Raw genomic sequence first — 13,972 nt, forward strand, 5'->3', positions numbered from 1 at the left:
TTTCTATAAAAAGAATGATGCCCTACAAACATTCTCTAACACTCTTACTGTCTTTTTCTCCATGGATTTTATTACATTTACATTTATGCATATATTCTGTCTTCCCTAGCTAGAACATAAGCTCTTCAAGGATAGGGTCTATTTTGTGCACTGTTGAATCCGTGTCACTAAAAGCAGTGACTGGCATGGAGTAAGCATTTAAAAATTTGTTGAATTGTGTTTCCATCATGATTTTTAAAAATTTTCCTTATAATACCTATAGGGGGAAATGCTAAACAGGGACCTGAGGCTTCTAGAAATATGTATGTGCCCAATTTTCATGGATTTACCGTAGAGGCTCCCAAAAAGTAGTTTCACTTTATTTTACTAGGATGTGAAATAAAAGGTGAATCCAGGGGCTGGGGAGATAGCTCAGTCGGTAGAGTGCTTGCCTTGTAAGCACAAGGCCCTGGGTTCAATCCCCAGCATCCCCCCCCCCCAAAAAAAGGTGAATCCAGTCAATACAAGCTCTTCTATTGTACTCAGGAACCTAACTGTCAGCACTGAATCTGTTCCCTCCCATCTCATCTCAAGGCTCTCTTTTCTGACAAAAAGTTCAGGGGCCTCTAGAATACACACTGACTACATTTCAGCCATGGAATGAGCCCACACTAAATCTCTATGAGTTACTGATAAAAACCAGAATAGAAAGCCTCTTAATCACAGAGTAGAAGCTTTTATTTCAGTGATCAAAAGAATGCAGTCAGTTGAATCTGTAATGATTAACATCAGGCATGCATCTCTACCTGAAACTGCTGTTAGTTTTTGACTGGCCTAAATCTTTGTAATTTCTTTAGAATTTTTTTTTACCCTGATATACAGGGTAAGTTAACGTCTTCCTGTGGAAATCTAGTAATGAGAATTATGTTCATTGGCTAGATTCCTTTATAATTAAAGACCTTTAGATTATCAGGTTGCCTGTTCTACCTTGAGACCATAATTTAGATATGTTTAAATAAATCATAGTATAGGGGAGGAGGACAACCTAGAAAGTTGAAGTGTAACTGAATATACACTCCATAGGTTTTTTTTTTTCCCAGCATTGACAGTCAAATACTAGATAAGGAGACCCATAGTTAAGTGCCAAATAATAATTCTCCCACTGCTGCCTTTATGGACAGACAAAAATATCTCCCCCAAAATGTGAAATGAAGTCACACAAACAGAGATTTTGCCTGTGTGGTCCCACCATCAAATTACAGAGAGCAATTTCACTATCAAACTCATAGGAAGCAGTTTGGGGGACCTTGAGAAAAGCATAGTCCCACATACAGTAATATGCGTCTAATAGTTTTCCATCTGTCAATTATTTTCACAAGATTAGCATTAAAAACATAACCAAGTACATATATGACCCTCAAACCCCACACCAGAAAATTGGTCTTTGTTCATTCTCAGATGACAAGATGTCCCAAGAGTGACAAAAGGTGGGAGCCAGTCAATTCCCCATAGCCATTTCTTCAACCATCCCATCAACAGCTGTTCCTTTCTTGAACTACCTTCCTTTTCCAAAAAGGTAATGCTGAGATCAGTCAGAAAGGCTTTCTGAGAAGACTGGCTTGGATTTCTGGGTCTGTTCCAGTCGATTCAAGATGAATTGGCTTGTATCAATGAAGCGCTCAACGCAGTTCACAAAACAGGCCTCAGCCCGACTGTCCAACTTTGGCCCAGGCTTGTCCATGCACTTCTCCTGCTCAGGATAAGACACAGAATCACAAAGGGAACTTGCAGGAAAAAAAGACTAACTTCATTGCTTAGAGGAAAAACTTTACCTAAAAACAATATATGTTAATATTTCTAATTTGGCAGTTTACCAAGTGTCAACCAATTTTCTACAGGTTTACATTAAATTCTCACAACAACCCCATGGAATAGACACTATTAATAATCCTCCTTTTACAAAGAGAAACTTCAGCACAGAGATCGTTTACCCAAAGTCAAAGGGCTAGAAAATGGTGGAGCTGAGATATCATAGGGAAAGAAAATTAGCAAAATATCAATAAAGTAATATTTTGCTGAATTTGATTGTAACTTCACAATGCTATCTGCATCGAATGCCATTAAATTAATTGAAGAATAAATGATTAAAAGGCGAATCATTATTTTTTAAAGGCACTAAATGGAGTCGTAAGATATGCTAACACCCGTCAAAAGAAAATTTAAGAACTAAGATTGCATAACCCTGTCTACTTAAGCCAGAGGTTCTTGAATCCTGTCACAAGGAGCAAAAAGTTGTAAATTTTCTTAAAGGGTTCACAGCTTACAGATTCTTAAAGGAGTCCTTAATCACACCCCCTCCTGGTCCAAATGTTATGAATTTTTTTTTTTTGGGTGCTGGGGATCGAACCCAGGGCCTTGTGCTTGCAAGACAAGCACTCTACCGACTGAGCTATCTCCCCAGCCCCATGAATCATTTTTTTAAAGAAAGAATTAAAAATATTCTGGTCCAAGGCAGCAGACCAGAATAAGCTAAGCGCTTGGTAAAGATCATAGTCCAGCACCACCTTAAGTTTATGGGAAAGGGACTGTAGAAACTGATGGCTGGATATAGTTCAAAGGGATTCGGTTGAAAGTTATGCACAACTCTCTTCTGTATACAAAAGTCTTAGACCGTCCAATTTCAGGAAATATTATCCTTGGCCTCTAAATTCTATGAGTTTGTATGTCTAGGGAGAGCAGTATGCTGTCCTTGGCAACCAGACACTTTCATCTCAAACTGCAAATGCTTTCCACCCTTTTGCCAAAGTCCCCTCACAGGGCAGACTCAATTCCTCAACCTTCAGACCCGACACGGTTTGGTATTACACAACAACCCAACAAGAAGGCAAATAAATGAGTATGTTGGAAGAGATTACGCCACTTTTTATAGTCAGCGGGCTAGAGACACCAGGAGGGTTAGAACGACTGGGTAATCAAGGTAAATCCCAAGGAATACAAAATAGCAGATTCATGGACTTTCCAGGATTCAGGCTCCCCAAAATAAAAACCCTGTACTGGAGGCTGCGCCCAGTTTGGTGACCAGTACTAGGTAGCTGCAAACTCAAATATTTCCAAGTACTGGGTGGGATAGTGGAGTAAGTCTGTGATCCCCAGTTCACTGCACCAACAAAGCCAAGGTCCAGGGAGTGCCTGTCCCCTAAGAAGTGGAGTCACCCTTCTCTCTTCCGGCTCTGCGGGGCAGCGCTACCGGGTCCACCCTCTCCCCAAATCCCCGACGAAGTAGCGAGTCCCATGGAAGAAGGGCAGAGGGAAGGTGGGTGCAGTGTCCAGAACCCAGCCCCAGGATCCTCACCCAACAAAGTTCAGTCATCTGGTGCACCAGCTGCTGAAAGCGCTGCTTCTGAGTTTCCACCTCGATGAAATGCTGCAACTGTGGGTCCACTGCACCCAAACCCGCCGCAGGAGGAGGACGAGGAAGAATCCATCCCAGCGCGACCACGCGTGCCGAGACGAACTCCACACCAACTCACCGACCTTCACGTGTCTCAGCGACGGAACCGGAACCACAACCCGCCGCCTCGGGAACGCCCCCGTGAGTGCACTGCGTCGGCGCGAGGCTGGCACCTGATCCCGGCCTGTTGCCTCCAAGACCCAGCGCTGGTGCTCCGCTTTCCCCGCCCGCTGGGTCCCCTCCCAGCCACAACTCCCGGGGACGCCTATCCTGACCCTTGAGAGCTGAGGCGCTGTCAGGTCGTTATTCCAAAGGGAAAAAGTAAAGGGAGCCGGGGCGGGGGGAGGAAGTTACTTTAGGCCACGTGGCCTGTAGCGGGCCAGCCCAGCAGCTCCGCCCCTGCCAGCTTCCAAATTGGCCCGCGCTTTCCCTGCCATGTCGTTGCACAGGGCTGGGACCGCTTGGCCGATGAGTTTGCCATCCTTTGTCCCTGGCCTCTAGTTCTTTGGGAGTTTGCCTGTATCGACATACGGATATGAGGCTCAGGCAGTGTTTGTCCCCAAGTTTAAAATCCATTCAGATGATATCTCATGCCTTCTGAGTGCCAGGCATTGTGAATTTGTGAATTCATCTCACACTCAGAGGTAAGATTTAACAAGAGCAAAAGCGTTAAATGTGGAGGATCCTATTGAGTTCTCAGTGTAGAAATGTACCAGATGAATGCCACACAGCTGTTCTTGCAATACGGAGATAGGGCGCTTCGGGGAGGCTTGCACAATTGAAAGACCTTCACTCTTTCCAGTAATTTTATTTTATCAAAACACTCCTTCACTTTTTTGACACCATTTCATTCCTGCCAAATTCTACCCCACCCCCAAGCTCTAATGCCTACCAAAGAGCTATTGGACCCCCTGCAAGATTATTTACATGCCTCCCTCCTCCCCAAATTTCCTTCCCAAATTCAGTCTGTCTTAATAGTTTTGGGTAATTTTCTCTCTGGGGGGGGGGGGGGGTTTGTGTGAGTGTGTGTGGGGTTAATACCAGGCACAGAAACTCCTTGGCCTTTACTCAGAAGCACTATCCCAGGGAAATCAAAGAAAAGGTGTTACATTTCTACATGTAGAAGAGCCTTTGTGTATCCAGTGGGAGACTAAAGGCTCCAGAGCCTGCAAGCCTGGGATTTCTTCAGAGAAAATGAATTTGGGGCTGTGGAGGACAGGAGTAGAACTAAGAAGCTTATTGGCCAGCTCAAGATTCTTCATCCATAACATCTAGAATGTTGCTCAGGAGAATTTTGAAAGTGGGACGTTCATCTGCTTTCTAAAAATAAAGAAAAAGTAGAGTGTTACAGTGACTAGAATCCAAGGGAATTCAATAGTAAACAGCAAATGTTTATTAAGTATATATTGTATACCCAGTAACATACCCTGTTTGTTAATTACCAAAAAATGGAAAGGAAGCAGGCTCTCCAAAAGTGCTTGTGCACTTTTCATCTTTAGTAACTCAGGTTATTTAATGTGATAATAACAATTTACAAATTAAACTGACATGGATTAAAACTGAGGGGAAGTTCATTACATAATGACAATGTATTATTTTGTAGCTTCAGATGTAAATGGCTACGAAATACATTTAAGTGGTTAGCAGAACAGAACTCCAACAAACTGTGACAATGTTTAGTTTGGTTTCAAACACCGTTTCTTTCATCCCAAAGCCAAAATGAACAAAGGGCTTAATATTTGAGAGCCGCAGTCTATATCTCTGGGCAGGGAACCTGAACTACCTGGGAACTTTTGTTGGCCTGGCTTGCAGGCTAAGGCTCTTTTTGACAGACATGGTCCATAAGCCCCTGATATATTTAATGATTCAGGGAACATTTATGCCAGAATGGTCTCAATGTGACAAAACCCAAAGGTCATCAGTTCTTGGTCCTTTGAATCAGTGGTCCTCAAAATGAGCTGAATATCAGAATTTCCAGGGAAGTTTAAAAAATATTCCTGAGTTCCATTTCAGATATTACCTAATCAGAATTTCCAGGTAAGAGCCTTAGTAACCTATATTTTAAAGAGTTCCCCAGGGATTCTGATGTGCACCTTGTTTTTTGACCAGTACTTTACATAAGCTATTGAGAAAGTACCATCTGAAATAGTTTTTAACTAGCAGAGTAAGGATGTCCTGGTTAGAAGAGAGCATAGTTAATTACCCCTAATCCTTCATCATACAGGAGAAAAGGGAAATTTCTCCAAGGGGTTCTCCCCTTCTTTGTGACCTCTATCATTTGTCCCAAGGGAAAGGAGCTAATGCTCTGAGCCTACTTTTCATCTCTTCAGGAGGACTCCAGATTCACATCAGTGTTTGTTGGACACTATCTATTTCTAGAGTGGCAGAACTAAGAGTTGAGTATTTACTTCCTACTAAAGATTTGTGTTGTCAAATTAAGGTTTTCTACTGAAAAGTGGAAAAAGCACCTAAAAAAACCCAAGATGAGAGCAGGAAAGCAATTTAGTAATAGTGGGACAGGCTCCTTATTTCCAGAATAACACGCCTGCCTCCCAACTCCACAGTGTACCATATCAAAAAGCAAAAATGGTCAGGGAGGTGTTGCATGCCTATAATCCCAGTGACTGTGGAGGCTGAGGCAGGAGGATTGAAGCCAGCCTGAGCAATTTAGCCAGACTCTATCTCAAAATTTTTAAGAAGACTGGGAATATAGCTCAGGGGTACAGTATCTCTGGGTTCAAGCCCCAGTAGCTGCCCTCACACACATATAGACAAATAAACAAAAACTACTTATTTGGGGTCCCTTCCAAACTGTAGGTTTAAAAAAAACCTTTGGGACCTCAGCCAGAAAAGTTTGGCAAGAAAAAAAGAATGAAAGAAAGGGCTAATGACTCCGAATGAACACAAACTTCAGTGACTTTTCTTTTTTAATGCCCACACACTTACCTGAGTGCCTTTGACTAGCTGCTTAGGCTAGACAACATGGCCACACAACACCCCCTCCCACTAAAGCTAAGTTGGTATTGGGATCTGCTAATGATACTGTAGTGAGAATTGGGGTGGGCCTGGGAAAGCCTCTAATCAACAGAGGATGTGGGTGCAGGCCAGGGTCAGGGAATGTGTGCAGTTATCAGTCTGTGCCCAGTTGCCAAACAGCCATGGAAAATGGGGACTAGCCAGCTAAATGAGAAACTTGGTTCAAGGAAATAAAAGGTCACAATAAGACACTTACCTCATGCCAGCAGCTGTACATGATGGTATATACTCTCTCTGAAGCCAGATGAGGCCTGTAGAGACGTAGGCCTTTGGCGATGTGTTCAGCGGTCTCACTGTTAGTAAATCTCTCATATGGCATCTTCCCAAGGGAGTAAATTTCCCACATTAAAACCCCTAGAAGATAATAAAAACAGTATTAAAACAGTTTTCAGCCTTTTGGAAAGAGTAGGGGTCCTAGTCTTCTGAGATCAACCTCAAAGACCAGAATTCGCTTGTTCCCCCTCTGTGCTTTTAACATTTTGTCCAAATTTCTGCAATAGTACTGACTATGCTGGATGGCTGTTGGAGTTGCACTGAACCATTAGCTACTCTAGAAGAGAGGCAGCATCTTATTTGTCTTTGTAGTTATAGGGTCTGGCAGGGCGCCTAGTACATAATCAGTATTCAGAAACTGTTGAATACTGAATGAATTGTTTGTTTTCCTCAATATAGTATTGTAAGTTCTAAGAAGGCAGGGATCATATCCAGTTTACTGTTTGTGTCCTCAGAAACCCCTGAGGTTTCTAACACATAGTAAGCCCTCCCTAAGGATAAGATTAATGAAAGCAAGAACAGTCTTTCTGTGCAGGTTGCAAAATTGAATTTACCCAGTGCATTCCTCTTCTTTGAGCTGTATAATCTGTATAATCTTATCCACTTACCAAAAGCCCAAATGTCAGATTTGCTGCTGAACTTGCTATACATAAGGACTTCTGGTGGAGACCACCGAACTGGAAATTTGGAGCCTACTGAGCTGGTGTACTCATCATCCAGGACATACCTGTGAGGGATTTAAGACATATTACTTTTAGGATTTGGAGAGCTTGATATTTGCTTAAGTCTTCTTGGTACGATCATAAGAACTGCACAAATACACACCTACAGGCTTTCTCAAAAGACATTTCTCAGCCAATGTCTTTTACAAATGTTACATTTAACAAAATTCCTGTTTTCATTACTGATTCAGCTTTCCTCATTGACAGTCTGGTTACAGGAAGAATGAAGTAAAATAAGATCTAATAGGTACTCCTTTCCTTTTCTCTGTCTCCTTTTCATTTCTCTATTCTTACTTTCCTTCTATTCTACAGTTGCCAGTGGGGATTAGACTAATTAAGAAGGAGAGATAGAGGAAAGTCAACAGAATTAACAGGTCAAGATAAGTTTTTCCATATTTTTTATTGGTGCTTTATAACTATACATGATGGTGGGGTTTGTTGTTACATATTTGCACATGCACATAATATGATTTGGCTAATATCATTCCCTAGTGGGGAAATATAGTTTTAAAAAGAAGGGATCAGAGGTAAAGAGAAAAAGGAGAGAAGAACGTAGCAATAAAGCAAAAGAATGAAAGAAGTGACCTAAATAATTCGGAGGAAGAAAAGGAATAGAAAGATGGTAGAAAAACAGAATGAGAACATAAAAGGAAGAGAAAATTAAAAACTTAACCAACCAGGGAACTCCCATCATGAACAACCACAAGAGTTGGATCCTAAATAGAATAAGTTAAACTCTATGTATATAATATGCCAAAATACATTCTACTTTCATGTATACCTAAAAAGAACAAATTTTAAAAAATGATAACACTTTGCCATGCTTGTAGTATGCAAATATTAACTTTAAAAGGGAAAGATGAAAATGGCATACTTACCTGGACAGGCCAAAGTCAGATACTTTTACAACTCCTTGATCATTTACCAAACAGTTTCGAGCTGCCTGTAGTACAACAACAGGTAACAGTAAGATCCTGTCTCTGACACACCAGGTTAAAGACACAAAGCTTCTGCCTATCAGTGGAGTGAAGCCAGGAATACCTCATCCCCTTCAACTGGAGACACTTTCCCACCTAATAGAAGTCAGTTGATGCCAGTGATTCTGATGCATTTCTACTGCATGGAAAGTGACCTAGTATGCAGTCCTATATAAAGTACTGAGGACATACAGAATGATTTCATTCACAAAAGCAATTCCACAACACTGCTTCCTTCATTGAAATGCTGAGAGAATTAAGGGAGATCAGGAAGTAACTTTGTTTTCTGCCTTCTACCAATGGGAATAGGGCTATTTGAGTTTTGGCCTGGTGGAAATAAACAGGGGCACAACTCTGAGGTCTCCAGGAACCAGGCAGGCAAAGGAAGAGTGAAGTAGGGTAAATGGAGAATGTAGGAAATGGAGAGCACAGGCCTGATATAAGGGAGGCAGCTGCTCAGCTCAAAGTGACTAAATGTTACCAGTGAATGTTATGCAAGTGTCTGTGAGAATATGGGCCCAGTGCTCCAAGATGGCCTGGATTTCCAAGAGAAGCTAGAAACTCTAGGTTTTCTTTTTCTATTTGTTATTTTGTTTTTGAACTACTGGGTATTGAACCCAGGGGCACTTTACCACTGAGCTACATCCCCAGCCCTTTTAATTTTTTTTTTTAGACAGGCTGTCACTAACTTGCCCAAGCTGCCCTTGAACTTGTAATCCTCCTGCCTCAGCCTCCCAAGTCTCTAGAATTGCAGGCATATGCCATTGCACCTGGAGTCCATTTTTAAAATATGAAATGTTTATATTAAACTGTTTACTAACTATTCTAAGACATTTTTATGAGCAGGGTATTTTTGTGTGTGTGTGTGTGTTGTGCTGGGGATTGAACCCAGGGCCTGTGCTCATGAGGCAGGCACTCTACCACCTGAGCTATATCCCCAGCCCCATCTAAGACGTTTTTAAAAACAACATGTGGGCCAAATGCATCCATGAACCCCAAGTTTTTAAATCTGCTGTAACTAAATGGTGATTTCTTGCCAAGAGTAGTCCCATTGGAAAGCACAGGATTGCCCTTCTGCTACAAGTTCAGAATGGCCAAAGAAGGACTTCCTTATGGCTAATGACCACTTCCTCATAGGTGGCAAGGAGCTGGGGTGAGTGACTGCCCTAGCTCTCACCATAGCCAGCCTCTTGGATTTGAGGCTGGAGATTCTTGACTAGCTCACCACTAGGTAGAGGCATACCTAACTTGTAGTGTTTTCTAGATATAACTGAAATGATGGCACCAGCAACCCTCCTGAACAATATACAATATATCTTCCATGGCTACTTCCAACTCCTTGATCCCAGGTCAATCCTTCTGATGTCCTACCAGGTCTCGATGAAGGAACTGCTTTGACTCCAGGTATTCCATGGCTTCACAGACATCCTTGCACATCTCCAGTAGCTGCTGAGTCTGGAAGCGGTGGCGCATCTCCCTCAGGTAGTTCAGGAGGCAGCCATTAGCCATGTATTCAGTGATGATGAAGATGGGGCGCTGTTTGGTGCAGACGCCATACAACTGCACCAGCTTCTCGTGGGAAAGATTCCTATAGAAGAGGCAAGGAACTAGTCCTCCCCTTTTGGCTCTGCATACTAATCATAAAGGGACTGGGGATGAAAGGGAATGGCCTAGGATAGAGCATTAGGTAAGGTAGCATAATAGCAAGATTACTTTTTTCCTTTCCAACTCAAACCCTAGAAGTGTCTAATATATGGGGTACACAGGGATTTGGAGCCTAGCAATTGAACAGGAAACAAGTCCAGGGTTGAAAGAACACTAAGGCTAAATTAGAATCATCCTTTCTTTGGAGGTCTCACTTTCTACATCTACTCCCAAACGCCACTGAAATGATACACACTCATGATCAACACTATTCTCAAGTAGTATCTAAGGAAGAAAAATTCTTATCATAGCAATTATGATTCCCAGCAATTATGGGTTGACCTAGGCCCTGATCTCAAATCCCTATCACTGTAAGACCCCTTAGACCACAGTGGGTTGTCCTAATAATTCCTAGACTTTAGCAACTGAATCGAGAGTTGAATTTGGGTTGTAACTCACATCATGACTTTGGCTTCTTCAATGAACTCATCCTCAGACATGGAGCCTTCTCTGATCATCTTGATGGCCACATCATATTGACCTCTCCATTTCCCATACTTTACTACTCCAAATTGTCCAGTTCCAAGCTCCTTCAAGAAGGTCAGGTCCTTTGGATCAATTTCCCATGATCCTAACAACAAAGTGTTCGTGTGATTCTTTGGGGGTCATATATATATAATTCCTACAATAGATATGAAGCCTTACTAGGGTTGAAATAGGGACAGCAGTAAATGGGAAATGCTCAGGAGTACTAATCCACCTTTACTCAGGTAAATCTCAGGGGCCAAGGGTTATTAGAGGAGTGGGAATTTTAGGTGGAAGTTAGTCATAAGGAAAAAATAGACAAAAAATATTCCCAAAGCCCTTTACTGTTATTTGTATGATGGTAGCTAACAAACTCAGGAATGATGCTGAAAAATTTTACCACAATTAAATGAAAAAAGACTGCAAACTTCAAATCCCTTTATGAATAATCTATATTTTGCCATACCAGTAGGAACCACTAGAGGGAGAAAATCATTAAATAACTTTGGTCCTGTCTTGATCTTCCTTGAGGCAGCTGGTACAGAACAGCAGACCTTAAGGACACTCCCTAGGACAAGGTCTGCAAAAATAGTCTTGCAACTAACCAGCCCCTGTACCCTAGATAAATAAGCAGTTACCGTAGCCCAGGCCTGCAGTGGAAGGTGCATTCTTGTTTTTTTGAGACACTGGATATTTCAGCCTAGATATGAGTCCTGAAAGATACAGAGGGATCATGCTTTTGGTTCACCATGGGGGGTAAGATGGCTCGAACATCCTCACTTCAAACCTCATGCTTCCAATGTGCATCCTTCTGGTACATTTTGAATCCTAGAAGAACTCCATGAACCCATATTTTTCTGTAAGTTTCTCCTCTCACAAAAGAGTTTTCAGGGACAAAGGAGAGGAAATACTAATTGAAATACACACCTTACCATGTATCGCCACCTTCCAGCCAATCTTAATTCACATCTACCTTCTCAATGAAACTTTCCCATGTGTTCATACCCTCACTAATCTCTCAGTATTTATAATTTCTACACTACTTAGAAACTGTGTTCTGATGTTGTTTCATCTGTATGTTCTTTTAGGACAAGGACTTCAACTATGAATTTTCCTGTGTTCTCTTCCAGAACAGAGGGACTTGCTGAGTACACAGTAGGAACATGAATAATTGCTGACTATTTAGTCATTAGCCTCTTCTGTGTCTTTCCTTAGCACAGAGCATCAATAACCAAATAAGTCCTTTCCTATTAGGTGTAAAGTGTGACCACCTCTTGACTTGACCCCCTACTCAGCATCACAGAGGTTTATTTTCACACCTAATCCACACTGCCCCATGGGGTATATTCTTCCTCTCACCACTTAGTCCTGAATTGCTTCTTTTGTTTGTAATGCCCTTCACAGTTGCCCTGGTACTCACCTGCAGAGTTATGCTGATGGTAATTAATGAGCTCAGGAATGGTGCTGAAAAGGTGTTTCTCAGCCAGGTAATACTGGCTCTGAGGTGTGGAACACACAACATAATGGCGTATCACCCCTTGAGGGTCCCTGAAGAAGTGGATAGTCAGTAATTGGGAACAAGGATTGGAAGGACCAAAAAAGTGAAGTAAGATGAGTTTGACTTGAGGGGACAGAAGAAGTGGGATGGCCACACCATTAAGAAGCTGCTAGGAGGGCACCCCAATCTTTAATCCCAAGGGCCCTGGGATAGCACTCACCCTGTAGATTTAGCAAACACCGACACAGTATATTTTCCAGCTTTGCTGGAGTCTCTGACAATAAAACCTCCTTCTTTCCCCTGAAACAATGAAAATGAAGCTGACTGTAGGAGGAAGTGGTGCTCACACTTGATCCCACCTTCCCAAACCTGAGAGAAAATAGAACAACCTGTGATTTCACTGCCAAGTTCCAAGCTTAAGCCGCAACCTCCTTGCTTGATTGCTTATTTATTTATTGTTATTTTGGTACTGAGGATTGAACCCAGGGAAACTTTGCCACTGAGCTACACCCCCAAACCTTTTTATTTTGAGACAGAGTCTTGCTTAGTTGCTGAGGGTCTCACTAAGTTGCTGAGACTGGCCTCAAACTTGCCATCCTTCTGCCTCAGCATCTTCAATTGCTGGAATTACAGACATGCAACACTGCACCCAGCATTGCTGCTGCCTTGCTTTTAATACTGTAGAGTGTAATTGGGACCCCAGACGAAGGCCGCCTTGATTCTGTATTGTCTGAAGGTGATGGGCAGAACAGGCCCTTAATTCAGTATCCTTGCTTCTTATGCACAGAGAACGTCGTTAGCTTGTGGTCCACACTCACCTCTTGCTTTAGTAGTTGCTCAGCTTGACTCCGGGTCATGTGTTTGGAATACCACCTGTGAAGGGAGAGCATTCTGAGAGCCCTGTAGCCATGTTTAAATGACTCAAAGATTACAGCACCAAATTCATCCATGTATATGATTCAACTGATTCACTCAAACCCTATTTATTGAGAGCCTGTCATGCACAGCACATTGTACCCCCTTTCAACACCCAGATTGGCACTGAAATGGAAAGTAGTGGGTAAAGAAAGGAAGCAGGATTTGCAGGGACAAGATCAGAGACTGTCACTCAAGGACAGTCCACTACTATGATTAGGATGTCAGCACAAATTAGACATTTTTATCCTTTCAAATGTTTCTGATCAGGTTGTCAACTCTCTGATTCTTTTGGATTTGGGAGTTGGGAAACATCTCCAGAATTCATAAGCAGAGAACATTTGGGGTCACAGTAAAAACATCAGCACAAACTTGGGGTGGTGGCATCATTTGACCCAGCTGTAACTTATTTTAATATGTACTTTGAAATAAAAAATGTCTGTTAAGGGTATAAAAAGAGTATAGACTTTAATTTGTTCCTTCTGGAAGATAGTATCCTGAGAATATAAGAATACTCACTCATACATTTCTATGGAGTCTTCTGCTTCAGTGACATAATTACTAGGAATGTAGCCTTCCTGCCTGTAGAGAAGACAATATGGTAGATCATTCAGTACTTTCCCATCTTAAACAGATTTATATGCCTAACCCCCAGTTCAGATCAATCTCAAATGAAGAGAGACATAGATAGATAGATAGATAGATAGATAGATAGATAGATATCATGGCCCTCCCTCAAAAAGGACCATGTCTCTGATGCATGGTTAGACAATTTAAGGGTGGAGCTTTTGAACATGTGGTATTGGTTATATGTGTATGACAACAGACACTCCAAGAGGCGACAGAGGCCACATGTAGAGCTGCACATAGAGAAGTACTTGGAGCATATATTCACTTTGGCATGGGAAGAACAATCTCTGATGAGGACACTGAAGGGAATTAAGCTGCAGTA

At 42.0% G+C, this 13,972-nt stretch overlaps 2 protein-coding genes across 4 annotated transcripts in view; both read right to left on the reverse strand.

Annotated features, from left to right (window-relative positions):
* Nucleotides 1-699: 699 nt before the first annotated feature.
* Nucleotides 700-3,479, reverse strand: Timm8a (translocase of inner mitochondrial membrane 8A). Its single transcript, XM_047537137.1, is given in 3 exon segments — nt 700-1,729; nt 3,332-3,439; nt 3,441-3,479. Coding segments are annotated over 3 exon segments (294 nt in total). The 5' UTR covers nt 3,465-3,479; the 3' UTR covers nt 700-1,567.
* Nucleotides 3,480-4,227: 748 nt separating this feature from the next.
* Nucleotides 4,228-13,972, reverse strand: part of Btk (Bruton tyrosine kinase) — a 36,636-nt gene continuing 26,891 nt past the window's right edge. For all 3 annotated transcript variants that reach the window (XM_047535770.1, XM_047535769.1, XM_047535768.1), the window contains exons 9-19: nt 13,540-13,602; nt 12,924-12,978; nt 12,326-12,405; nt 12,028-12,155; nt 11,246-11,320; nt 10,542-10,713; nt 9,810-10,026; nt 8,340-8,404; nt 7,348-7,466; nt 6,663-6,820; nt 4,228-4,750 (exon numbers count right to left, since the gene is read on the reverse strand). In XM_047535770.1, the coding sequence (XP_047391726.1) occupies nt 4,679-4,750; nt 6,663-6,820; nt 7,348-7,466; nt 8,340-8,404; nt 9,810-10,026; nt 10,542-10,713; nt 11,246-11,320; nt 12,028-12,155; nt 12,326-12,405; nt 12,924-12,978; nt 13,540-13,602 (1,204 nt within the window). In that variant the 3' untranslated portion in view covers nt 4,228-4,678. The remainder of the gene's footprint in view (nt 4,751-6,662; nt 6,821-7,347; nt 7,467-8,339; nt 8,405-9,809; nt 10,027-10,541; nt 10,714-11,245; nt 11,321-12,027; nt 12,156-12,325; nt 12,406-12,923; nt 12,979-13,539; nt 13,603-13,972) is intronic.

The sequence above is a fragment of the Sciurus carolinensis genome, chromosome X (assembly GCF_902686445.1).
Source record: "Sciurus carolinensis chromosome X, mSciCar1.2, whole genome shotgun sequence".
Classification (NCBI taxonomy): domain Eukaryota; kingdom Metazoa; phylum Chordata; class Mammalia; order Rodentia; family Sciuridae; genus Sciurus; species Sciurus carolinensis.